We start from the raw sequence: 26,587 nt of genomic DNA on the forward strand, positions 1-26,587 counted from the left end.
CTTGCGAAGTCTACCCACTGAGGGTTCTGGTTATGGAACCATTTTGCTGTTTAAGATGTAGATCGTTAAAGAACAAAGGCACAATCATCTGTTCCAGCTTCCATGATAGCACGGAGATTATTCTGTATCTCTTTTTCCCCTCTCACAATCTGCAGCATTTTTTTTCCTTGACTATGAGATCTTTCTTAATGTTCAATTAAATTATTTTAATTTTCAAGCAAAACCCCTTTCGGAGAAGAATTTTAATAAGCTCGTGCTCTTTTTCATTCCCAACCCCTCRCTGCATAGGTATTTGCTCCAGCCATATGTTTCTGATACTGTACATTTCAATAGTTTCCTGGATTATGCACTGCATTTTTTCCATTTATGAAAACCTTTCCAGCTCTGAAATATAGTTACCAGGAAAATACTCATTTCACTGCATAGAAGGAAAAACCATCTTGAGTTAGCTGAGACTTGGGGATAGATGGAGAAGGAAACTAACAGTATCTGTCATTTTGATTTACTGCAGAAGTCAACAGTTCTCTGACAGRAATCAAATGTGACTTGGCAATGTAGAGTAAATGGAGACTGTGACGATTGATTTCACAGTGAAGATAAATTCTCATGAAATGAACATTATTGTGTGTTTATGAAAAGGCTGTGTTGTGAAATTATTCAATTATTTTCATGTTACTTTCCAATTAAATCTTAAAAAAAAAAAAACAAAACAAAACGAAAAAGGTGAGGGTGGGAAAAAGAAAACTTTGCCTGAAATAGTTACAGTATTACTTAAAAAACAGGGAGGTTAGGTTTGTTTTTCAACAAAGTGAGTAATATATTTAAAGTTTTTGAGGGGGCCATCTACTTAATTTATAGACACTATGGAAGACCTTTGCAATGGACTYCTCTAGTTTACTTACCTTAGGAGTACTAGACATGAAAACAAAGTAAAGTAAAGTGAGTGCCCTGTGATTCCTGGGCCATTTTTGGCCGCGTCCATCTACATGAGTCTGCCTTTAAGAAAGTGAAACTGAGTTGTGGGGTCAAGCAGTGTGTGTCTTAACCTAAAGCTGTCAAGAAAGTGAGTGCTATTTTGTGTTAACCATCTTTTCTCCTCCACAGGAAACTCTTGGCAAGGTTGGGTTTTTTTGACTGGATAAAGAGATCAAATATATTAAGAGTAKTTTAAAATAATTATGCTATAGGAAAAAAAGAATGTTTACAGTACCACTGTAGCACATAGGGTGAAGTTGTGTAGATGTAGCTGCTGACTGACTTCATTAGGCAGAGCTAGGAATGGAGGAGAGAGGATTTTGTCAGCATCTCTGCTCACATTCAGTAGATTAACCTATCATGTTCTCATTGCTGAGTATGTGAAACTGTTGTTTAGAGTTCAAGAGCAAACAAAAGAAATTCTGCCCATCCCACCAAAGTTTACCTTCCTTACAGAATTTCATTCCAACCACTTGATTTATTCTTTATTTCCTGTAAAAACTACTCACTTAYTGGTGCTTTTTCTGTTACCCAAGGACTGTAGCCTGGGACAAGAACTGTAGTCTTAAATGTGCTTCCCTTTAGGATCTGTGCAACAATCCCACCTCTCCCACCTCCCCTAAGAGGACAGGCACTCATTATTTATCATGATCTTGCCCTGTTGACTACAGAATCCACATGGCACTATTTTGACAGATTGTCTATTGTTCTAAAGTAATCCCTTATCTTTGCAGTAGTGTAATTACACTTTTTTCCTGATTTACTGGTCAAGAAATTGTTATATTACTGTACTACAACTCTATTTAAATATTATTTGCCTTTTAATTAGAGAAATTATGAGTTAAAAACTCATCTTCATTTGCTTCAAGCAGATMAAAAGCTTCCTTTCCACCGCTTCTCCAGCTCTGGAGAGATGAATTTTTTTTTTATAGGAGTAGAGATTCCTCTAGGCACAGGTTTTGGGGGTGGTAAATGGTAGTAGTCTGAAGTGTTTGTTGAGTTGGTGAAGTTTCAAGCCTTCCCTACCAATATTGGAATCAACAACCACAGAATGAAGAAGGGTCACCTGGTGGAGAGTCCCTGATCAGCAGTCATTCTCTGTTCCTCTTCAGACGTATTCCTTTCCTTGGAGCCAGAGGAKCAGAACTGGTGTGTGAAATTCTGCCTTCCTTGCAGAGGAAGATCCCACCAGTTCTCCTYGAGTTTTACTTTCCCACCCAACCAGGACCCAGATGAAACCAAGTTAAGATGTTGCTTTCCTCCCCTCTGTGRTTCTGTGTGATAGGAGTGTGAGGCGCAAGTGCAAAGCACAGAACTGTTCCTTTTGCTTCCACAGGAGTCGCTTCCTGAGAGCCAAATGCCCCTCAGCACTCATGGAGCAGTGGGACAGAACCTGCCMTCCCTGCTCCAGAGCTGACTGGYTGGGGCAACCTTGTCAAAACAGATCTTGAATCTGACAAACAGATGAATGTCCAGAGGAGAGCGAGCAAAAGGCCRTTTTGAGGGCACACAATAGGACTGAAAATAGAACTGCCTGATGAGGGATTTTAGCTACTGACTCCTGAGTACACTCTGYCTGTCAGGAATCATATTGCACAGGGAACTGTGTTGTCTAGTAGGACCCAGGAAAGCACACTGTGTGTGCTAAGGGAAAGGTATCGCTACATATTTTGGATGTCTGTATGTTGTTCTAGAAGGGGATGGAGCACAGCTTGATTCTGGGACTCCAAATGTACCAGAGCTGTAAGAACCGAATGTCTTGCCAYGGACAGCAACTGGTTAACTGCTATCCATATATAAGGGAAATTGGACAAGAGCCAAAATAAAGGGAACTAGTGAAAGGAGACCGGGTCAGAGGAGGTGTTGGATAGAAGCCAGGCTAAAGGAGAAAGCCTAAAATGAGATGTATGTTTAGTTACTGTTTTTGAATTACTCAGAAAGCTAAGCCCCAGGAAGAGCTGGACTGTAAGCTATTCAGAGCCCTCTCTGTTCGAAATGGAAGAAAGAGAATCTGTTTAATTAAAAAGCCCTACAAATTTAATCCAGAAAAAAAAAAGCTGCTAACATTTCTAAACAAACTTCTAAAATGCTGGAGAGTACAATATTTAAGAACAGAAAAAATATACAAACCCAGGGAATAGCTGGCCTTTATTGCCTGCCAACTGCTTTCTGTTTAAAAAAATAAAGGGGGGGGGGTGCGAAAGAAAAAGTTTGTGGGTTTTTTTTTCTAGAATACATTATTTTTTGTCAKTATTGGCAAATATTCTTTGCATGAAAAATAAGTGCTATTGTGGTGCAGGTATTGAGGCTTAAAACTGATATTACAGAACAAAAAGGGGCTCTTAGGGGAAGGAAACTGCAGTGCCGAACCCATATCTTGAATATGAAAATGACGCTGTACTTRAAGAAAATTCCCTAAGTGATTGTGTGGGATCTGAAACATGAGTGCCTAGCGGGCACACGGGTGTTGTAAACATGGGCTAAGTCAAGCATGGTAAACCTGAAGGAGCTGCAGCACAGCTTTTCCTTGTCTTGCTGAGCGTGACCCAGCACAGTCTGGGTCCCACTGCCCCATCCAGGGAAGGGCAGGACTGGAGCAGAGCTGTGTTCCCTCCGTGCCTGAGGAGGGACTGACAGCTGGGGGCAGCTTTTCCGTCTGTGTGGCCCCGAGGCAGATTCCAAATCAGGCTTCCATCCCTTGCCAGGAAAGGCATCAAACCTTCTCCTCCAGGGACTGATGGAATATTTTAGTGGCAGTCACTGTTACTACTGTGGATTTTGGCCTATGTGGTGTTAGTTTTGGCTGCATCTCTGTTCTGGGTTACATATAGTACTCGAGATACTTCATTGCCAAGGCTGGTCTATATACTGAGCAGCATATCTTCTGTTCATTTTCACCTTAAAATTGTGTGTGTTTTGGGTGTGYGTACTTGAAAACATCCTTATACTTTAGGGAAAGCACTCACATGAGATAGGTGGCAAAATCCTTTAGTGTTATTATTTCATGACAGTCTCAGACATTGTCTCTTTGGCTTTTCTGAATATTAAGAAAAAAATCTTCAGAGACATGTGTAATTAATTTTAATTAGCATTCACATTGGAGTGATCTGAAATGGTACGCCTTGATAGAAAATGTTAGTCATTGCTGTTAACTCAGAGCAGATGGCCATTTTTGTTTCTTCAGAATATATGATTTGCAGAGCTTCTGGTAGAGCTTTCTTATTTGAAAAAAGAATAGTGCATGTGCTCMAAGCAGCCATTGTGCAATTACAGGTGTCTAAAACCATAGACTAAGTTTGAATAAGCAGAGTGTGCCTAGTGGAGTTGCAGGYTGAATAGGTAGAGAACATACAGTTTCATCCAAGATTATCTTTCCCCRTAGTTAGAGTATCTGGATTCTGTTACGTTCACCCTTTTTTATTTTAGATGGCTATTCATTAAACCCATACTCTGTATATTTTAATTTTCAATCAAGTAAGAAATACCTAAGAATTGAATCTTTAGTGTTTTTCGTTGAATAAATAGGGCCAATTTGCATTTGGTTCTAGATTTCTAATGTTTGTTTCAATTTTGCTTCCATGTTAATAGAGACGAGATATTTACAAAAAAAAAATTGAGATAACTGCAAAAGAAGATACTCAGTTATCTTTCAGTGTGTGTGTAGCTTCACTTGTGTCAATGTGGCTGCTGAAGATAAATGTGGGTTTGTGTTCTTTGGAGGATTAAAGTAGCCTATAAGCCCAGTTCTAAAAAAAAYGTCACTACTATTCTTGCTGTATAATGGTTGTTCTGTGTCCTCCCATTTTGGCAAGACTAAATACATTTTCAATTAATCTTGGTTTGTATTTTCCCTCTATAAAAATAAATTTCATGCATATCCAGTACATCTTTGTCTGCAGAAATCCAGATCCAACTCARTCCAAAAGCTCTTTACAATCATGGTTAATATGTGGATATGCATTAATATTWTATGCACACATTAGGTTGAAACCACCATAGAGGGAAGCCCGCTGGTGTTGCAAGTGGTGTTCTTTCTGGGTGATTTTCAGTWGTGTGTTATTTACTCCTTGGTCCTGGACTCTAAAGATCTGCTGGTTTATAGTCAAGCCTTCCGTATGCAGTGCTGACAGCCCAGGCTCCAGGGAAGGTGGAAGGGAAATCTCAATATCTCACAGCTGGGTCAGTCTTCAGACTTATCTGGCATTTCTCTGTTTYCTCTTGGACACTTTCAAATACCTTAATCCAGTCCTGTTAGGATTCTTTTGTGATGGGAGGACTTAAAGAAACACCTGTGGACAATGTAAAGGTCCTATCTGCACAAGGCCCTGAAATACATGGGGGAAAAGAGTCAGGTCTGCTGGAAACCGAGGTAAAGAAAAAGTGAAGAAGTTGTAGGGTAAGCAAGGTCACAGCTGGGGGGCTGCTGGACTTTGGAGTAGTGGGCCTGGCCTAGAGGGTGGAATCATTCCAGAACAAGAAATTATGSTTTTAGTCCAATTGTCTGTTTGTTCCTAAGCAATTATGTTCTAATTTTAGTGGAATGCAGTTCCAAGTTGAGGTTTATTTATCTAGAGTATAATAAAATCTGCAGATAACAAATGATAGCCTTATGTATTTTTCACTCTGGAAAAAAAATACTGATTATGTTGATTTCCAGTAATGCCACTGTAGTTTATTTTCAYGTATTATGGATGATAGAGAATTRCAATTACGMGATTTAGAGGAAGAAGTAGAGTAGGTAGATGTGGTATATGCATATAACTTGGCAGTTTCCTCATTTATGTGTTCACATTTAAGAAATGTTAAATACTTAAGGGAAATACCACTTGCAAGTGGTACCTCTAGGCATGTTCCCATTTATTGTATCTGTTTTGTATCTGACTGTTTGTACAGTCTCTTAGATTTACAGATGCCTGAACATCAACAAGATTTGTACTGCTGAGAGTTCATCTTTCTGGTATCCTGTATTCTGTCATTGTCTTTGATGTCTAACATCCCATTTAGCTGCCATAGAGATGACGGTGAGAACATGACTTCACAGTATTCCATATGGAGTAGGTAGGTGAGGCTTGAGTAGTAACTGTTTCTGTGCTGATGTCTTCAGCAATTTTAAGAAGTGAAAGAGAGAAGAAAACAGAARATCTGAATTGTTTTCAAGAACGTTTTTACAGCTTTCATGAGATGCCAGTGGATTCCTAATGAGTAAAACACATTAATGTGTTTTTGTAAGATTCCACTGGTAACAGAAAAAAAACCACACTCTTTTCAGAAGTTACTTTGGCTTTTTTTTTTTTTTTTTTTTTTTTTTTTTTTTTAAGTTCCTATGGTTTCTGGAAGAAAGAAAGGCAGGGGAAGTCTAGTAGCGAGGAAGCCAGTTAGGGAGGCCAGCATCCCCTTACCTGCCCTACTATAACATTCCTATGAGCTCTGCTCAGGGTGTGCATCCTTCAGCTCCTCTCATGGCCTGTGTCTTGGGCAGTGGAGTAGAATTAGCTAAACTAAAATGGAGCTCTTGGATCCTACAGGGAGAAGGGCCTTGGAGGTCTGGAGACAGCTGCTGGGCTGTGAGGTGTCTCTAGACCTAGGAAAAGTTCTGACACAGGGACAGGAATGCAGGACTGTCAGCTCCCACGTGTTCAAAGCTGTTGGCTGAAATCCCTGCTCATACAGCTACACTGGTTGTAGCAAGCCACAAAATGCCAAAAAGTTTAATATATAACATGACAGTCCTGCAAAAATGTTTTCATAAGCTGGTGTCATGTTGTTTTGCTCTTGCAGATAAGTGTTTTTGGAACTTCCCTATCACTGTGTTTTACAGCTTTTATTTGCTTTATTGTTGTTTTTAGTCATCTTTTCTGAGAGTACCCTTTTACCATTTCAGCTTCCTATTTCCTCAAAGTTATAGCTGCTCCGTTATCTTAGCCAGAAGAGCTTATCTCAGTAAAAGTTTCTCCTAACAATAAATTAAAGCTTTTTTTTTCCCTCTGGCAATTTCAATATGCTTCTCTCTCTGCGTTTTTTTTTTTTTTTTTTTTTTTTTTTTTTTTTTTTTTTTAATTGAATTATTTGTTTTGTTCAGTAAATGCTGACTTGGAATTCGACAGTATTGCAAATTAAATATAATTCAGGTGTTTTGCTCAGTTGAAGATAACAACATCTGGTAAGATCATCCAGGCTATTATTTTCCTTAAGGTAGGATTAATACTTTTGGAATCAGGGGAAAAAAATGGATTAATTTTAAATTTCTTAATCAATTAAAAAAATCCATGGAGCTTTCAGTTGTTCATCCTGTCAGTGGCTTTGGCTAAACTGGAGGATCAGGCCCCTTAGTGCCTCTTTGTGACCTTYAGGGCTGGTTTCTGTGGGAAGCAAATGCTCTGGTGACACCTTCGATCTGGATTCTCAAAGGGAGTCATGCAAGCCCAGTGCTGAGTGCTCACATTTAGCCTTTGAATTTGGTAAGAATTGAGTCACCAATGTAAGGAAATAAATCTGGGTATGTCTTTATTCTTTGCAGTTTTGAAWGCAACCTTTGAGCTTGCTTAAAAAACCCCTCGTTTCGCTCTTCAGAGGTGGGTGCACTCTGGTTGCTGTACTGTGGTTTTGTGGGTGATAATTTATTGATTTGGTGTCATGGCTGCTTCATGCTCAGGTTCAGTTGCATTTTTTAACCTTTTTTCACTTATTTCCTGAGAGTTCCCCTAAAAGGCAAGGCTATGAGCTGCCTGGTGACATTGTTGGTAAGAGAGAATTACCTCTGTGAGTGGGAATTACATCAAGTCCGTTGTGTTCCAGCAGTGTGGGGGTGAAATCCCATCAGTCCCTGAATGCTAAAAAAATTTGTCTAGGCAGTGACAATAATAGCTTTATTTCCTGGTTCTACAGTGTATTTCACTTTTTGTATTTATTTCCTCTCAAAATAAGTGGTAGAAATGACCTCTGTAGCTGCATAATGAAACCAAAGGATTCCTTGTCATTGCTGTCTTTAAGAGTGAAGCAATGTCCATCAACCCCCTCCTTCATAGCTTGCTAAGGGAAGAAAACAGTCTGCTTGGGATGGAAGATTGATTGTTGTGCAACTGTTAAGATCTAACAAAATGTGGTTTCCTAACCTTTTTCAGCTCAGCTCRTGGCCTTTCCTAAAAAGACTGTTGGCTGACAAATTTATGGTGATCTGGTCTGTGTACAGGATTTGAATTCAGAAACTAATGGCTAAACCGTAAGGGGAAAATCTGTTCTGTTTATTGAAGAATTTGCAAGTGCCACCTTCCTACAGACRTGTTTTTCCTCCTCTTTTCTTCCATTAAGTGATTCCCTGTATTTCTCTCATTATGTGAACTGAAAGAGGTTTTATTTAACCATGTCTCCATTTTCTTACTGTGATTACAGAMATCAAAGGTTTGTTTAGTTTCTTTAAAAATACCTGGTTAACATTGCTGGGTTTTTCCTCTTTTACTTTTTTACTCTTTTCTTCTTTTTTTTTTGATGATGTCCAAAAACTAAAAAAGGTATATAATGCACTGAAAGGACTACCATGGGAAGAAGTTGCATCAGTAATTATTTTGGTATTTATTGGTTGCAGCAACAATCTGTCACAGGCCATGCTGTTATTTTGGCATGTCTTATGTGTTTGTCCTCTGCATCACAGCGTCYTTTTTTTCCTAAAAGTGCTCTGTTTTAGMAAAAGCAGGAAAATTGATTTTAAGTAGTTTCATGGTGCTTTTAGATGATTATTGTTTCCAGAGCTGTGCTGKAGCATTCTAAGATATTTTTAAGTACTCCATGTAATTATTAAACAAGCACCTGTCCCATAAAATCTGTTGTCMAAAACAATTACCAAGTAATTTCTGATCCCAAAGGATTTTTAATTTCAAATGCTGTGTGCATGATACAGAGTAGTAAAATGCTAGTTTTACAATGTGGTGCTCTTTGTTCTAGGAATGTTTACAAGGATTACCGTTTCCTTGAGCTAGCCTGTGACTCCCAAGAGGAGGTGGATAGCTGGAAGGCATCTCTGCTCCGAGCCGGTGTCTATCCTGATAAATCCTCAGTAAGTTCAACAGCTCCCTAGTTTGCCAGTAGCTACTCTGTTTGAGTCAGAAAAAAAGTCATTATCATTTGGGAAAACACAGTGTCTGCASATATCTCCAGAAAGAGCTGCCTTTTCATTGTACGAGTCTGTGGTAATTTCGAAATATTCATAATGAAATATTTTAAGACCAATTTGTGCGTCAAACCTCAATAAAAAAAAAAACAACCGACCACAAACCAAAGCTTCCAACATGTTTTTCATTGGATCCGTGTAGTAAAAGCATTGAGCAATTTGGGGTTTCCTGAGCTTCGTTGTTTCTATTAATGTTTTYTAAGGTAAAGATGTGCTTTGAAGAGTTTATTCCCTCAAGCTCTGTATTACAGAACTGACAGAAGCATTCCAGGCAATCATGTATATTTATTTTACTGATTCTCTGCATGATTTTTTGTGTATGAAACACATGCTAAACCTTTCCAAAGGCAGTTTTACTCAGCTAATCATCATGTGGAGCAAATTGAACAGGATACAATAAAAAAGCCTGTAATAATTTGCTAGAAATGACAGAAAGTTGGGAAACATAATATGTCCAGCTACTATTTAATATTTTTTTTGACCTAGATATCTTGATATTTTACATCAAGTAAAGGTTTGAGGAGGTGTATCCAAAGAGAAGGATGACTAACAAAAATACCTGGCATTTGTGCTTCTGTAAATTTCTGTAATGCACAGCTCACTTTCCTGCAGTTTGCTGGATTCCTTCAGCTGAAGATCTACTCTGAGAAATGATGCTTTGATTCTGATGAATTTGTTCTTCTTATTGATTGTTTTTGAAGACCAGGTTCCTTGAGTCCAAGGTCTTGTGCTGTCTTCTCTCTTCATTTTCTCTTTCCTTACACTTGTGATGCCCACGTGGCTTTCAGTACAATTCTGTCTGCGTCTTCTTCAGGAGCTATTCATGCAAACAAGCTCAGCTTCCTCTCTCCATATGGTTTTAAGGCTACCATCAAAAGATAAATAAAAAAACCTTGAGCTGCTGGATTCTCCAGTTGTTGTAGAAGGATTCTCCAATTGTTGTAGAAATAAACAGTTATGGTGATAATGATGATGTTTTTTTTAGAGGATAGTGCAAATATTCATTTAGCAGGAGACTTAACAGGTATTTGAGACTTTACCTTTAAAAAGTAAAAAACAACACTGGGCACCTTTTTCATTCTACCTTTTCCAGTAGATCCAGTCCTACGTAAGACCATCAGAAGTTACTTAACAAGGATTTGTTATGAGAKGTTACCTAATTAATTACTAGACACAATATACTCTATTGCTCTGGTTTTTTATCACTTAGGTTTTAAGGATGATGTCATAAAAGCCTATTGCTGCTAGTTTAATCTTGTATTCTGTGATGTTTTTATCATATTGGTATATCTATTACTTTAGCCTTAACAAGACAGACTAGTAGAATTTCTGAACTTCTCTTCTGTCTTCCTGTCTCTCCCTTCCCCCTAAAAATACTTGGTATTCAAAATATGTTTACAAAGAATTCTTGGTTTTGTTTAAAGTTGGTCTGTCAAAGGAGTCTTAGATGCAAGATGAGAGGCTTCCTTGAAAGAAGTAGAAGGGACTTCAAATACAGTTCTTTGAGCTGGAATTATCTTTACATTATAAAAAGAGTAAATATTATTGTTCCAAATGCCTGTAGTTTGAAAATTGCCTAGTAGTTTATCAAGCTGTTCAGGAAAGATGCTCAGTGCTACTCTAGTCTTTCARAACTTTATTTCTACACAACTAGAGGCCCAAATGTGGACTGTGAGTCTGTTTTAAGAGTTTTTAATTTTGCAAAGCAAAATCTCCAAGGCCCCAGGTACCTTAGAAGATCCAGTGGATCCCAGATAAAATGAGCATTTCATTAAAATCCTGTGCATGCTCCTCAGTTTCGCACCTTCCTCTGACAATATAAAACAGTTTTAGAGAGTTCCCCCCAGTCTCTAATTTTCCTTCAAAGATTCAGAAACCTTATCTTTAAGTAGGAGGGACTGCCAGGAAATGGCAGCAACTTGAGTTTCCTTCAGTGCCTCCCCCAGCTAAAAAGACACAGAGGTGCTTTAGCCCCTTCTCAGACAGASCTTCTCGCTCCCTTTCATGTGTGAGGCACAGCTGGGAACTCTGAATATCCAGGGCTTTGGCAGCAGCAGCAGAAAAATTGCTGCTTAGAAATGAAAAATGGATGAACAGTGCTGTGGAGCTGGAGCACTGCAGCGTGGGCTGGTGCTCCCTGCAGCTGCTGCAGCGTGTGCGAACCACGAACGGGAAAGCACAGCCCGGTGCCTTCATGGGCAGCTCTGCTCATCATCACAGGGACACTGGGGTCACACCCACRGCCATTGCCCCAGCTGGGTGCCTTCTGCAGTGGCAGGAAAAGGAGGAATTTGTCMGTGAATTAGAGATCTGTTCTGAATTCTCACCAAGGGTGCATCTCTCAACTAAGAATATTCATTTTTCTGTTGATACATAAACTTGTTTAATTACAGTGGTAATGGGGCTCAGTACTTGCTGCTGCTAACGTGGAGTTTCTGCTGCTAATTTAATCCTGTAAGCTGTGTCCAAGATTCTAGATTTACAATTTTTCTTTTTGCCTAAGCAAATCTCATTAACGTTTTAAAGGCCATATATCACCCCCTTCCTCCATTTCCTTGTTTCATTTTGCTCRCCTTCCCTGGCCCTCTGTACATGGGGATACACAGAATGAACATGTTCACATATTCACTGTCCCATGAACATTCTCTAATCAGCCCTCATCGTTGCTCTATGAACCCCTGAATTCTTTGCAGTTTGCCAAGTCACCTCCTTCCCGCAATCGATTTGCTTTTGTCAGGTCGTGGGCTTTGACAGCCACCCGGATAGCAATGAATCAGTGTTTTTATTTTTCCAACCCATATGCAAGTCAGCTCGCTTGATATAAATCATACTGTGGCCAATTCACTTTGAAATGGGATATCCATTTACCAGCTGACTGTACTGCTGGCTTTCTGGACCGACGCATCCAAACCCCTCCTTTTTTGTTAAAAAATGACTACAACTTTGTGACTAACCTTTCCAGACTGTATTTCTCAACTGTAGGCTGATGTTTATTTTGGCTGGCTTCCCACTGTATAATATACACTGTTCATGCCAGCTCATGGCAAAACTCACAATTAAACCAAAATAATAGCACAGATGTTTGTCGTAACTTGCTCTGCACATTTTACCTTGCTAGCACCACCCATTCCTTCTCCCCCCATGCCCCCCAGAGCCATCTCCTCCTTATTTTTATTACTAATCTACAAGTTCAATATTTGCTTTTTAAAAAGCTCTGGATCTTGAAACTTTCCATTCACTGGCAAGTTGTAGGGAGTGGCTGGCATGAAAGGCTCAGCAGACATGTTTAGTGGGTTGCTTTGCGTACTGGAAGTTCAGTGTTACCAACACACGAAAATCCCTCTGGCTGCCATCCCATCCCTAGATCACTTCAGGCCTCATTTTCTTCTCCCTTGTATTTGTGTCCACCAACTTCCCAGGAGCTGCTCCTGATTTACACTGAAGGAAGCGAAAGTGGGACCAGAATGTTTGTGTAGTGAGGAAAACAGCTTTGCTGAACATTTGAAGTCCTTTGCGAATGCCCTGTGTTCCCCTGGAAGCTGTCTAACTTCAGGATTCAGTGAATGTTCCCTGAGTCAGTTCCTCATTTGGTTTGAGCCGTTTCCAGACTGTACAAGTTAGGCTGAATGCATGTAAAATAAAAGTAACTAATATTTCTTTTCCCCCCCTCTTTCTTCCATGCTGCATCCTGCAAAGGGGAGCAACAAAGTAAGTTGTTTGTCCTTTTACAAAATCCTTTTGTTTCTTGTCTGAAGGACTTTGTCATGAAAATTGGTTTGTCTTACAGTTCACACAGCTGCTCTTAACAGCAAAATGTGATTAAAAATGTAGGTGCAAAAGTGTCCTAAAAAAAAAAMCCTATTTCTGGCTCTTTGTTTTAATTTGGGGGAAGGAGAAGTGTTAAGTRTTGCTGAGTTGTTTTTAAGGAGGTTCAGTAAGAATGATACTATAAAAGTATTGGGCCCAAAGATTATGAAGGTATGGTAATAAAGACCTTCTAAGGAAAGGTTACTACAGTCTGATGAAACTCATTACAGCTGGATTTTTTGACTATACATCAAAGCTTGTATTAATGGGCAGTTATAAAAACCCAGCACTAAAGTCTTAAATAACAGATTTGCTGGCGTTGTTGGCTAAGCTGAACTAGATCAGTGTACTGGCTTTGAAGGTGCCTTAAAATGGATGGAGGAGGGTGGGGTCAACRTTTGACTTGGCTTCTAGACCCTTGATGTGTTCCAGCTGGACAGCAGCAGAAGGGTGTGGGGTGTGGAGAGGGAGAACTGAAATATGCGTGGTAGGGGTTTTTTTTGAAAGTAAGCAGCACATAAAAGGACAGTTTTGCTGATGTTGATCTGATAAACGAATAATCATGCAGTTCCCAGGGTTAGTACTTTTTAATGTCATTTTTACTGAGCATAAGAATGGAAATTGCACATCTCATACTTTGGAATAAGATGCAGAGAGAGTTTGTCATACCTCAGAAAGGAGTTACACAGCTTTTGTGCCTTTTCCCCCCCTCTTTCCTGTTTTGGTATGTTAACCCTTAGGAAGATTAATCGGGAGCATCAAAAGATTCTTCACAGTAAACACTGAAAGTAGCCTTTGAAATAYTGCCTGTAGCATCTCTTTTTGAGCTGGAAGCTTTCTGGGGAATTTGGGAAAGACCTGGGTGGGTTTTAAACATTTTGGAGGTTGGGGAATTTTGTCTGCTTCTAATTTTTGTATTTTTAACCAGTTTTTGACTACTCCTATCTCCCCAGTGGCTGGCCTCAGAAGCACCAAAAATACTCTGTTTTGTTGGCCTGCCTGAGAAAAGGTGCTATTAGTGTTGGGTGGGGAGGGGTTAAGAGAATTGGTGTATTGATGGCATGGAGAGAGGGACTTTACATAGGAGGTGGTGTGAARYGTAAATGTTAACTGTGTACACTAAAACGTCAAGGTAGTGTTTATAATGTTTCTTTACAACATGCTGGCTTAAGGCTTTGCTGCAGCAGTGGATGCTGGTCTGTTCTCAGAGGAGAGAGCTTAGACTGAAGGTGCTCTGTTAGGGGAATGGGGATAGGTGGGACATCACTGAGCTMTTGGGGCTGCCACAAACTGAGTCTGGAGGTCAGGAGCTGCATGGACCTGCTCTGTTCTCCAGAGCTGGGAGCTGTGGGGCACCCCAGGGAGGTCAGGACCACAAGCATCTGACAGAACTGGGCAGGATCCCCATGAGCAGGTGGAGGAAAAGCCTGTGAGATGTGAGGGCTGGGGRGCTCATAGCTCTTCCTTTCACTCTGAGCCCAGGGCAGTTCTTGCTGTAAGTTCAGAAATATTCTCCATTTGGCCTGCGTTGCCAGCCAGAAAATAACTCCAAAAGAAATCTCCAGGAAAGCATCCTGATCTTTCTTTTTGACCCAGCTCCTTGTAAGGATTCTTGTCTCTTCATCTCTGAGTCCCCCTTCTCTTTCACAGAGGTGATTGCTGTTGGAGTCTGGAGATTACATTATCCCAATTAGACAGGTAGAACTAACCTGCAACGGCCCGCAGAGGCTCAAACCCCACAAGTCTCAAGTCTTCTTGAGATTTTTACACCTCGTGGTGTGGAAAATGACATAGGTAAACCTGAGAGGTAGACAGACAGTTTCTTAGAAGGGCTGGGATAAAGAGAAGAATGGCAGATGAGAATGATGATAGTTTCTCAAAGCTTCTAATGCAACTTTACTGCATAATCCTTTGTTACTGTCCTGGTCTGGATTTGCTGGGTTGCTCCCAGAGCTGTAACCCTCCTGTAGTGCTGCCCAGTGTGGCATTCATGCACTGGATCCTGTCCTRTGTTCAGATGTCGAGATCCTGTACTCATCCATCCATTTAGACTGAGGCTGCTTTTATACCTCTGCCTCTAGCTTGGCACTCTTGGATTTACAAAAGTGAAAATAAACATTGGAGTAATGAGTCCCTAAGAAAAAGGGGGAGGAAGGGAAGTGAAGAGGGTTTATAATCGTCAGTGGACTACTAATCATTTTTATTTTTACTTTTTATTGTTGCACAATCATTACTGTAAGTGAGATTTCTCACATGGTTAAAGATAAATATATCTTCAAAAGCTTTGTTGGATAAAATCTGTAAAAGGGTCTTGTAGAATGAGGTAATGGAGACCTACCTCATTCAGCAAGCACATGTTGGCAAGCTGCATTTTGCTAATACTAACACTGAACTCCACAGCCTTGCATTGGGAAAGAGTGCAGAATTGTCCAGAGTTGTGCAGAGCGTTGTAGCTTCAGTCCAGCTGTTGAAGACAGAGGAGATGRGAGCTTCTGAGTATCTTAATCCACCACTGTGGATTTTCAGCTTCCCCTGTGCATCTTCTTTACCCTCATTTCATAAACAAATCCTCTCAAAACAGCCTTCCAGAGGCTCTGTTTGAAAACAACATCAAAACTTGAACTATTCTCACAAAGTCCATCTCTGTATGCTTCCTACATTGTTAGGTTAGAAGATTAGATAGATGCTGTGTCCTTAGGAAATTTTGAATCTGAATCCTTAGGCACTCAAGCAATGAAACAGCAACAACAGGAAAACCTCAAAACCTTGAAGTGCTACTTTTTAATATCAAAAGCTTTCCTTTGTCATCATTAATCCCTGAGTTAGCCAATCATTTCTTCTTCATTCAAAGTACCAAACGCTTCAGTGCTGGGCTCAGAATTGAGAAACTTTGACTTGGAAAATTAAAATTTCTTTAAATTACTTTAAATGACTACAAACTTCTTGCTTTCTAATTGTTTTGCATTGCTGTGCTTGCTGATACCCATTACAGAATGTGTAGAACTGAAGTATATGAACTCCATATTCACATCTCAGTGGAGCTGTCACAGTGCAGATAATGCTGTGCATKCAAATGGTCACTGAATAGAAAGTTGGTGTAATTTAGTTCAAGTTTTTGCTTAGGAAAAGCAGAATCCCCTTTGAAAAGAGAAGGAAAATACTCTTCCTGTAAGGTCAGTTTACATGTTGGTCCTTAAAATACCTCTTGTGACATATTAATTGCTTAAATTGAAGTCTTTATTTTCTCTCCCCATTTTTAAATTTCTTTTTATTTAAAGGGGAGTTAGTGTTCCTGAACCAGATTCCAGATCAGCTACTTCATTAAGGAGTCCAGATGTCCTCCTGTCTCTTGAGATAGTCCTGGAAAAATGGGAAGGTGGTGATGTCAGGATACTCATTCTCCCTGCATATATGACAACAGTGCTCTCAGTTCATGTGTTTCGTGCTTGGCTACTGCCATGTAACTGCAGGTATAGTGCCAGAAGCTGTAGGTGCCTTGCCCTGCAATAAAGCTCTGATGCTTTCTTTTCCAAAGAAAAGTCTGACCATGTTTCTGAAGGGGTTTCAATTCCCTCCCAGACATAATTCCGTTACACTGGCTGTGGTGATGCTCTGTGAGTGCCCCAGCCAGATTCAGACTGGAAGTGAGTGGTTCTGCTCTGGGATTGCTCAAGTCCCTGCTCGGGATAAATCCCTAAACTGGAAAAAGTAAAGACTTGTTTGGGTTTGTTGAAAAGCAAATTGCTGATATGTCAGAGGGCAAAACAGAGTAGTCAGAAGTGTAAATTCTGCATTTACTGGGTTTACTTTTTCTGAACTAGTGTATTTTTAAAAAGGAAGGCATTGAATTCTAGGAAAAGAAGAATTCACTTCAGTTGTGACTAAATGTGGCTTCAAGCCAACTAGGTTTAAAAACAACTTTTAAATGAAGTGTTAATTGATTTTTTTTTTCAAGTGGAAAAATGCCATAATTTTATAGACAGTGTTTCAGTCCAGTCACTGCATCGAACAGATGAGTTGGATTTTACAAGGAAGTCCCGGTGTAAAAGAGCAGCCCAAGGGGGTGAGTGTGCATGCGCACACACGCAGGGTCAAAAGCAGTCCAAAAGACAGGGAGGAAAGGAAATGGCAGGCTGTTTTCCAGTCCCTTTCTCACTGTCTCACTGCTKCAAGGATGTGAAAACATGTTTCAGATGAAAGCTATCTTCTGCTTCTCCTAAATATTTACTGCTTCAAACAAAAACTGGATGAACGCTTGTTACCCCAAATGTTTCCCAAGAAACAGAGCAGCCCTGGTTCATATTCCTGTAAGAGTAAAATAACTGCTGGCAGGAGAGAGTTAAAAATGTACAGGGGAGAAGAGATTCACAGGATTGCATCAGTTGCACTCACTGTAACAAGATGCAGGCTGAGGGACTGAATGATTTCAAAACCAGTCCCCCTGAAGCTGCTGATCCGGGTCGGGGGTTCAATAGCTGTCACAGGGTTTTACGTTTCTACTCTTAACTGGGGCTGCTGACATTAAGCAAACTCCAGGAAATTTAGAAACGAGCAAACATTTTTTATTTCTGTTATGTATTCACGGTGGGCTCTTTACTGAGCTTTTGGCAAGGCATTTGTATATTGAAAATATTTTYAAATTCTTCATTTTTATGGGGCAGCTAGTTTTTTCACCACTTCTACTCTGATGAGGGATTTTGATGAAACTCTGCAGAAGGTGAAAGCTCTCTTGCTGTGAAGTTTCAGTTCATGGAGCATGAGTGTCAGCCCCATTCTGGACATGCAGTGTGGTTTGCCCTGTGGAGGTGGYCAACTTCTTAGGATGCTTTCCCAGACCTGGTCAATGAGCATTGAGTTGGCTGGCAGAGAGGAAGAGACTTTTGGGCTGTGCTGCACCAGCCTGAGCCACAGAGGTCCTCTGGAACCAGGCTGATAGCTGTAGCTGGAGTTCCTGTGTCTCCAGGTCTAGGAATAGTTGCAGTCAGGAAGGGCAGATCGCCCCTTTAGCATGAGAGATCACTCATGAGGGGGACTGAACACAGTGGGAAACACCCACCTATCACAAGGCTTTGGGACAATCCTAATATCTTCTTTGTCTTCCAAGTCAGTAATTAGCACAAAAGCTGAATAATAATTAGGAGTAAATTAAAATTTGAAACTGTTTTTTTCTGCCAAAAATGTCAAAAGAGGTTCACTCTTCCATAGCATGGACAGTGTAACCGTAACTGTCATCATTGTACATGAGGGTGGAGGGCAGCCGGTGAATAGCCAGCTACTCCTTTTTTCTCATGTGGAAAGGAAAGAAAGGTGATCGGGAGAAACTGAATGTTATTTTCCCCAACTCTTTTTTGGACTAAAATGAACATTTGCAATGTCTACTCTGACATGTAGTTCATACTGGATTTCTTTAACCTTTCTAGTGATCTTTTTTTGTGGAGATAAGTTTGTAATCACTTTCTATGTGCTGAGTCGGAACCAAGGCCCATGTTCTGTGTGTAAAACCCTCYATTCTGGAGCTGTATTCTCCACTTAGATAACTCTGCTTCTGTGATGTCATGTGTTCCTGTTTGGAGGTCACCCCTCAGCTCCTGTCCTGGCTGTTTCCCAGCTCCATTGGGCCTTGATGTCCTTTCCCTGTCCTTCTTTCTAGTGTATGACATTTGATATATCAAGTGTGCCAGTTTTGGAGAGTGGTGATTTCCCATTAGAAAGCTGTCTATGGACATGTTGAGTGTTTGATCAGTGCAGTTTTTGGTGGCTTTCATACCTTTGTTCCTGAAGCCYCTATTCCTGCAGCAGAGAAACAAGTGGTCTCACTCTGTTTCCTTTAATTTCTTCTGTTTGAAACTCAACCTCTGCTCTTCCTCTTCTGTAATCAAATTATTTATCATTAAAAGAGAGAATTATGTGTCATTCTRTGTGCTCCTAAGTTCAAATCACACATCACATTATTGAGGTGGGTATAAGCTCAGTGGTGGGTGGGTACAAAATTTCCGAGCTGTAACACAAGRTGTCAGACCCCTGTCATTCCCTTTAACAGAAGACAGTCAAACTTTCTGGTTGMATTTGTTGCACAGGATTATCTTGACCTGTTCAGCAGTTGAGGTTTCTAAATTGGATGGCAGCATACCCAGGGGCACTTAGAGAAATCAAGTAAAGAAACTAACCCAGAGCATGGAAGATAAAGTTCATGAGAAAAATTAGTCTTATGCAATGTAATTTGGTGTTCAGTTCTAGTTTGGTTTAGTACTGCTTGATTTTCAGATCTAGATATTCTTCCAGTAGAAGCAAGAACCTCCTTCTAGTAAACAGAAGTCTTTCCAGTCACAGGCCAGTTGTCCCTCACTGTGTTTTGCTGGCATTGTGTACAAGGATGTAGTTGTTCATGACCATGGTCTGGAAACAACTGCTGTACCATGTTTCTAAATTATAGTTATTAAAGGTAGTCTGGCTGATTGAGACAGCAAATTCTCAGAAGTACTGTGWGTGAGATTGTGCTTGGCTCTCCTAAGGACTGACCTTAGCTCTGCTTAGTTTAGCTTTTGCAGCTGCATACAGGGCAGGCATCCGAAAAAACTCAACTTCTCTTTCACATTACCTGTRGCCAAAGAGGTGGCTGCACTCGAGATACAAAGTGTTCATGCCAGCTCTGGGCACCAAGGAGCTCTATGGGCAAAGTTCCTTGCTGTTCCTCAGCTGAGGGCTTTGGCATAGAKGACGGTCTGTGTCATGAGAACAAAATGCAGCACTGTCTGCAGTCCTTAAAACCATCTGTGTTGCCCTTGGTGTGGTGAAAATCAAGGCTCTTGCTTTAGGAAGTTTCACTATCAGTTGTCTTGATAATTTGAAAGCACAAACTCCCTCTGTGCTCTTTGCTCCTGCTCTGCAGGAAATACCTCTCAACGTGATGGGTGAATGTGTATGCTCAGAAATGGTTTCATTTCAGCCAGTCTGGGTCATGGACAGGCTGCAAGATGGGCATGGTGCAGTCCATGAGAGTTTCAGAGAGTGAGAATTTCACCTGTTGTGAGTGGGTGTGCTGTCCTTAGTGTTGCATGACTTAGGGGACTGTTTGGGTTTTTCAATGCTTTTTGCAGTCTGATTAGTRTTCTGCTAAAATMAAGTTCTCCTTTCATAGAACCCATCCTGGCTTTGTCTGACTGAGGCTGCAATTTCTGCCCTATGTTCTATTTCCTTTATTGAGTTCCAGGCTCTTTGTACAGTTTCTTTTGTAAGCCCCAGCATGATGCCTTTCCAGCAGCTGGTTTTAATATTGTRAATAGATACTATTTGTCTAGAAGTTGCAGACCAGGATCCCATTTTGCAAACTGAGAGTAAGAACATGGTTCCTGGCAGTCCAGGAATGACATGAGAGAATCRATGAGTAATTGCAGGACAGTGGTGTTTGTTAAAGGTTTGTCACTAGCACTGGAGTGCTTCTAGAAACAGGGTTTTGGTCTAGCAAAGAACATTTGTTCTTTAAAAATACCTCATTCCAGCATCTTTTGAGTATGCAGTAATTTCTTTCTGCCTGTCTTTTACACATAAAGGTGATTATTCCTCCTGTTCTGATTATTTCCCAGATTCTCTTCAATTCTTCTTTGAAATTTGTCACTCGTTGATTTGAGTGTCCATGCTTGCATGGTGTAACCTCCTCAGCTTTAGGGTATGATTGGAAATTGCTCAAGAGCATGTGTTGGGTCACTTGTTCCAGTGATAAAACATCAATAATCCTTGTGAACTATCCTAGATGTAAGCGTGCATATGAAGTTCTCCATCCTTTTGTTTCAAAGGACTGTACCCAAGACTGAGTTTGTATCTTCCAAGAGCCCTGATTAGTGTCTTTGTTCAGGCACCCTGGATGAGCTTCCTTTAATGTGTGCAACCATCAACATTTTCCCAGCAAAATCATTGTCTTTTCTGATGGGTTCCCACTGGGGAATTGTATTTTTAGGAGTCTGTGTCTAGAATAACTCATGATTATTCCTTCCAAGTCTGGATCTCTTAGCTGTAAATTACTTCAATCTCTTCATTGACAGGGGGTCCCAGGTCCTTAGGTAATTGTCTTTGGGCAGTAAAGGAAAGGGAACTCAAATTTACAATGGAGGAGTTAAATACCTGTTCTTCTCTCACGCATTGCTGCGTTTTCAGGCAAAGTCTTCCTGTCTGTGCTCTTGTTAATTGAATCTTCCATTTGGGAAGTTGGAGTGGTTTACTTGACCTAAAAGATGCTCCATTTTTAAAGGAGTTTCTTGTATCTTAATTGCAACTGCAATTTTCTATGAGAAGCTCATGTTTCTTCAGTATCGGTAGCCTTTAGAATGATGTTTCATAGSTTTTTATAAAACATGTTTCATCATACACAGAAGAACATTAGGCTATAGTCACAAATACCTGAAAGATTGTTACAAATGCCCTATTCCTTCCAAATTCAATCCCCAACTGACAATGGAAAACTACAGTTCAGATATTGGTGATGCCAGAGCTTTGGCTGCTGAGCATTCTGGTAAAAACACTGCTTTACTATGGTAACTTCTCACTCCCTTGGGAATGACTATTCAGTGCTTTCARCCTTCTGTTTTTTTCTTGACAAGTTTTTGGCTGTGTCCTGGAAAGTTCCTGGAGTCTGCTATGGATCTACAGCAACTGAGAATATGGGGAGTAGCATAAGCTAAAACATGTTYTATTCAATATGTAAAGGAATAATTTTGGGCAGGGGAGGTTTCCAATGCAAAATGAAATATCTGTGTTCACACTTAGGCTAAAAACTCATTGGGGACTGAGATAAAATCATTAAAAAGTTGCTCCCAGGTTTCACCCAGTCCTCTTGGGTGAACTAAGTAGTTTTGCTACAGAACATAATCTCTGCTTGACACAGAWTTTTTTTTGTTAATATTCCTGCCTGGAATCTCCAACAGGAGAGTTTTTTAGTCAGTCCAAGTTCAGACATCACAGTGTTCAGATCTGGTCATTTGTTGGGAAACCACTGTGACTTCTTGTATTTTTATGAATTTACTGTGTTTAAAGTCTCTTGCTGAAAGATATGCTTAAAAACACATACCATACTTCCAAAATGTTGTGCTAGTAAAAAAGAAGAAAGAAAATAAAAGGAAAGAACTCTTCATAACCAATGAAATTACACGTTGCAGAGTATATCCATCCCCTCTTTGGATGGAGGACTATTCCATGCCCTGGCTTCTGTGTGTCTGATAACATGTTCCAGATTGGTTATGCATGCAGTGACCTTTTCACTCTGTGTCTTTGGATGTAGTATGGCAGGATATTTAAATCMRTAACATTTAGTTTTTAAAGGGCAGMATGCGTTGAAATCCAGGTATTTATTTATCTTGAGAGTGCACCTGCAAGTAGTCAACAGAGCAGCACTCTCCAGTGATGTAACAAAAAGCATTTTTTCCCACTTTCCCCCGGTTTGCATTAGATGTGTCACACAAGAGCTGGAATATGAGGCAGGCTTAGCAAGCAGCCCCAGCAGTTCTTACTGGTTTTTTTGGGTTTCCCAAAAGGATCCGTGCTCAGTAGGTTGTTCTTCTGCCAAAGGTTTTAAGATGTGGACTGAATATTGTAAMAGAACAGACAGCACCATCTTCATGTGTTTTTAGACATGTTATTTACTGGGGTTTCCCTGAAGAAAGCTCAGGGATTCTTTCCTTATGAGTCACTAACAAAGTGATTGTTTTTATATAAACTTTCCTTCAGCTGGTTAGAGTTGGAACACTGTGTCTTGTGCTCTTTCTGGGGTCTGACTTTTCTCTTAATTTCTTTTAATAATTGTTCCTACAGCCAACAGGRTGGTTTGAACCTCCTGGCCTTCCCCTGCACTCTCTCTGAGTTCCATGGTCTTGAAAATCGCTGGTCTGGCCAGCAGACGTGCTGGTGGCAATCACTGCGTGTGTGTGATTCCACTTCTCAGCTTTCTACCTTGTGCTGCTTTTTCAACTCTGCACTTTTCTTGCAGCTTAGGGAGAATGTGCTGTTGACATTACCCAAACTGGAATTTGCATTTCATGTGCTGGAATTAAAACAAAATTTTAAAAAACCTTGATAGTTGACTTCAGTGGCTTAAAGGTTAAAAGCTGTAAAGTGCTGTGTTTCCGTAATGGAAATCACTAAAGCTGGAGAGACACATCCCTTCCCTTGCATACCTCTGAGTGCTTTCCACCCTCTTTCAGTGGCTGCAGCAGAGTGGTGCAGAGTCACTTTTAATTACCTCCCTCTAGAGCTTTTGATTTCAAGCCCAACTGATGGCGCCAGGGGCTGAACCACAAGGAGATCTCCGGGCAAGTCCTGCCTRTGTTGGCCACCTCGCCAGGCAAATGCTGTACAGCGCACTGCTCTTCCTTGTGGGGTTTTTTTATTACATTTGACATTTTTGAGCCTGAGACAGGACCTGTGTTAAAATCCACTAACTCTGTRATGTGCCTGTATGTGTGAAATTTTAGGCTATGGTCACCAGCTTCTCTTCCATTCCCTGACCTCACCTCACATATTTGTACCCTGTGTGTGCATGTGTGTACTTCTATGCATGCTTGACTTCACTGGTACCATATTCTGTATTTACTGATTTTTTTAAGGTGCTGGGCATTATTTTAACCCAAGAAATATGCAGAGATCTATGAGTCTTTTTCATAACCCAAGATTGGATTTCTTTATTTTTACAGGAACAGGAATGGCTTAGCTGGAATGAAAATGTTCATTCTACTGCATCATTAGCTACAGGCAATCTTCAGTTGAAGCCTAGCCCATTTTTCATGCTAAAGCTCTAATAGTTCGATCATTAATCAACATGTAGGATGAATTTCTGGGGCTGAGGGAGCTTGTCCATATGCTGTAACCCAAGGTGAACTCTTTTTTGGTTTTTTTCTTACGAAAGGAAGGTAATCAGAAAATAAATTATATTTTAAAGAGTTCACCCCTCTCTCATCATTTTCTACCATTCCCCTTCTGATAAACACCTGCAGACCTTTCATTAGATGGATATGGTGTTGTAGCTGGAGTAGTGTAATTTGATCTTCCAATAAATCCAAAGCAACCTTCTGTCAGATGAGACTAGTSTCTGACATGGGGACTGTCTCAAGTRTCCTGGTASAGATAGTCCACTCCAATTTGCTTTCATCACTTYAAATGTTAGTTTTAGGGTCTTGGATAAAGTTTTTCCTTCCTATCTTCTTACATGGAAACTGTAACCAGCAGCCCACAGGAGCATCATAATCTGTAGGCAGCTATTTACCTATTTCTTCAGCTGCCATCTCTTCTCACAAAAGGTGAAAATTCAGAGGACTGATCCTCCAGTTTGGAAACAGAAATGGGAAAATCATGCTTGAAAAGGCAGGAATTGTTTCCTTACACTGCTTCTCTACTCTAGTCTAGCCAGGCTCCCTAAATTGCTCTGCACGCACCTGTGGAATATGCACTGCTTCTCCAGCCACATGAAGAAAGTGGTCAAACAATAGTCTCCTTGCCCAGTAGCTTAAGAGAAGTCTTCTCCAAAGGCCACATTCCTCTTTTTCCAGGTCCACTAAGCAGCAGAAGCAGCTTTGGGTGGATCAGTGAGTGCATGGGAGTTTTTGGAGACCACTACTGAAATAGCTTCACTCTTTCCTCCCAGACATAGTCCCCAGCTTCATGTGAGTGCTGRTGCTGAGCCCTTTTCAGCTCGAGGGCAGGGGAGTATGGTTTGGAACATGGATCTTATGGAAGGAAGAGAGCCATAAACTTCATGTAAGGGGCAGAGTTATTTCAGTTTAACTGTCCGGAGCTCTCAAAGGCTGCACTGCTGTACCCAATACAGTGAAAACAAAGTACTCTTGTTCTTGACATGCAGTTTCATTTGACTCCTAAGGAAACAGTGCAGCAGCCGTGGGAGCAAAGGAAGTATCAAGTGTTATCTGTCACCAGAAGTCTCATYAGTGACCAGAGCAGTCCTGTACAAAACAGTGTTCCCTCTATTGGATATGCATTGCTTAGAGCAGACCAGCAGCACACATGCTCTTCACCTCAGAGCAGTATCCTGGAATCATCTGATGTGTAGCTGGATGTGTCTGGGCKTTCCTTTCCACTGTTATTGCCTGCTGATCAGCTCCCGGCCCCGTGCAGCAGCTCTCATTAGTCTGTCAACATAGAGCTATTATTTTATCCTGTTTCTGTTTTTCCAATCCTTGAAGTTGTCCGTGTCTTCCAGGACAATGTTCAATCTCCCATTGTGTTGACACTACCTCACAATTTTTGTCTGATGGGCAGAATCAAATTTAACTGGCAAGTTTATGCTGTTTTATTTCAGTACGACCAATCCATTCGACACTTTGATGATTAAATCCTTCAAGGCTGCTAGTTCTTCTCTACACATTAAATTAATCCTTGAAGGCTGCTAGTTATTCTTCTCACATTATAACTTATTTATCTGTTAGAGAGTTGTTTTACTACACTATTCTTTCATTAATACTCATCTTTATAAGCTTATTTGCCAGTCTCCTAAGGGTATCCTTTTGCTGAACCAAAGATCGGTCAAGTTTTCTTTAGTCAGAAAAATCAGTTAACTTGCTGAGTTTGGCATGCTCTGCCATCTTTCTTATAWTTTTTTTTAAATTTTATTTAAAGTCTTTAGAATCATGTTCAGAAGCCTTGCATACAGTTGTGGTTTGACTAACTGTACTTGCATCAGTTTTCTTCTCATTTTGTTGAGTCTGGGTGCTGCACTCGCTGCTCCATGGATCCAGGTAGCATGATGTGATTCTGCACCCACTCCATGGGCAGTAGCAGGGGCTGCTGCATTACTGGGAGCTGAGGACTGGATATGGGTGGATATYCATGATGCTTTTAGGGGATTCTGCAATGTTTGTTGGGGTTTTTTTGAGGGTATTTATTCCCTCACTGCTTCTCTTCACATCTCCTGCCCTGGTTAGGAGAGAATGATGATTCTGCAGTACCAGAACCCAATGGAAATCATCCTGTCACATAGGAACCGTTGGGACTGATGGCTCAGGTTTYCCCCTGCCCTGGTCAGGATGACAGAAAACTACCCATGAAGGCCAGTAATTCACACTGCTGTGACACATCATTTTCTCCTTTGACATTATCAGTAAACTACACCCTGAAGTACAGCTTGTGATGCCAGACCATGGTCTTTCTTCTTTACCTCCTTTGCTGCTTCCTTGGCCACTGACTGGTTTTTGTTTTCAGGTCCTTTTATACTGGTTCAGTTGCCATTCCTGTTCCAGCTCTTCCAAACACACATTCACATTCCCTCAGGCAAGTTGATGTGTTAGTGCATGTTTCYATAAGCCTTCACTTTCTTCAGTGGTGGTTATGTGAACCTTGGATCACATCTCATAGAATTTTTTGCCACTAGCCCATAYCCCTGCACTCACACATCATGGCTGTGTGTGGGTGTAAAGAAGTCCATGCTTTTGTAGGCATCTGGATTGAAGTTGTGCTAGTTCATGCTGAGGTAGGTGCCTGTCCAATTCTAGTATTAGGCACAAATAAGAATTGTTTAATATGGAATACGTAATTATCAATTGAAAAATCTGCACCCTCTCAGATGCCTTGTCAACGCTTCGTGTCTCAAAATGTGCAGTATCCAGCAGCTGTGGTGTTAACCTTTGCTAGGCCATGCTGAACATG

At 40.6% G+C, this 26,587-nt stretch overlaps 1 protein-coding gene across 1 annotated transcript in view; it reads left to right on the top strand.

Moving 5' to 3' along the window:
- Window positions 1-26,587, top strand: part of DNM3 (dynamin 3) — a 169,678-nt gene that overhangs the window by 106,810 nt on the left and 36,281 nt on the right. Inside the window, exon 16 of the mRNA XM_057372765.1 lies at window positions 8,914-9,025. Coding sequence (XP_057228748.1) covers window positions 8,914-9,025 — 112 coding nt within the window. The remainder of the gene's footprint in view (window positions 1-8,913; window positions 9,026-26,587) is intronic.

Source organism: Malurus melanocephalus, unplaced genomic scaffold, assembly GCF_030028575.1.
Source record: "Malurus melanocephalus ecotype Western Australia unplaced genomic scaffold, MMel_1.1 scaffold_178, whole genome shotgun sequence".
Taxonomy (NCBI): Eukaryota; Metazoa; Chordata; class Aves; order Passeriformes; family Maluridae; genus Malurus; species Malurus melanocephalus.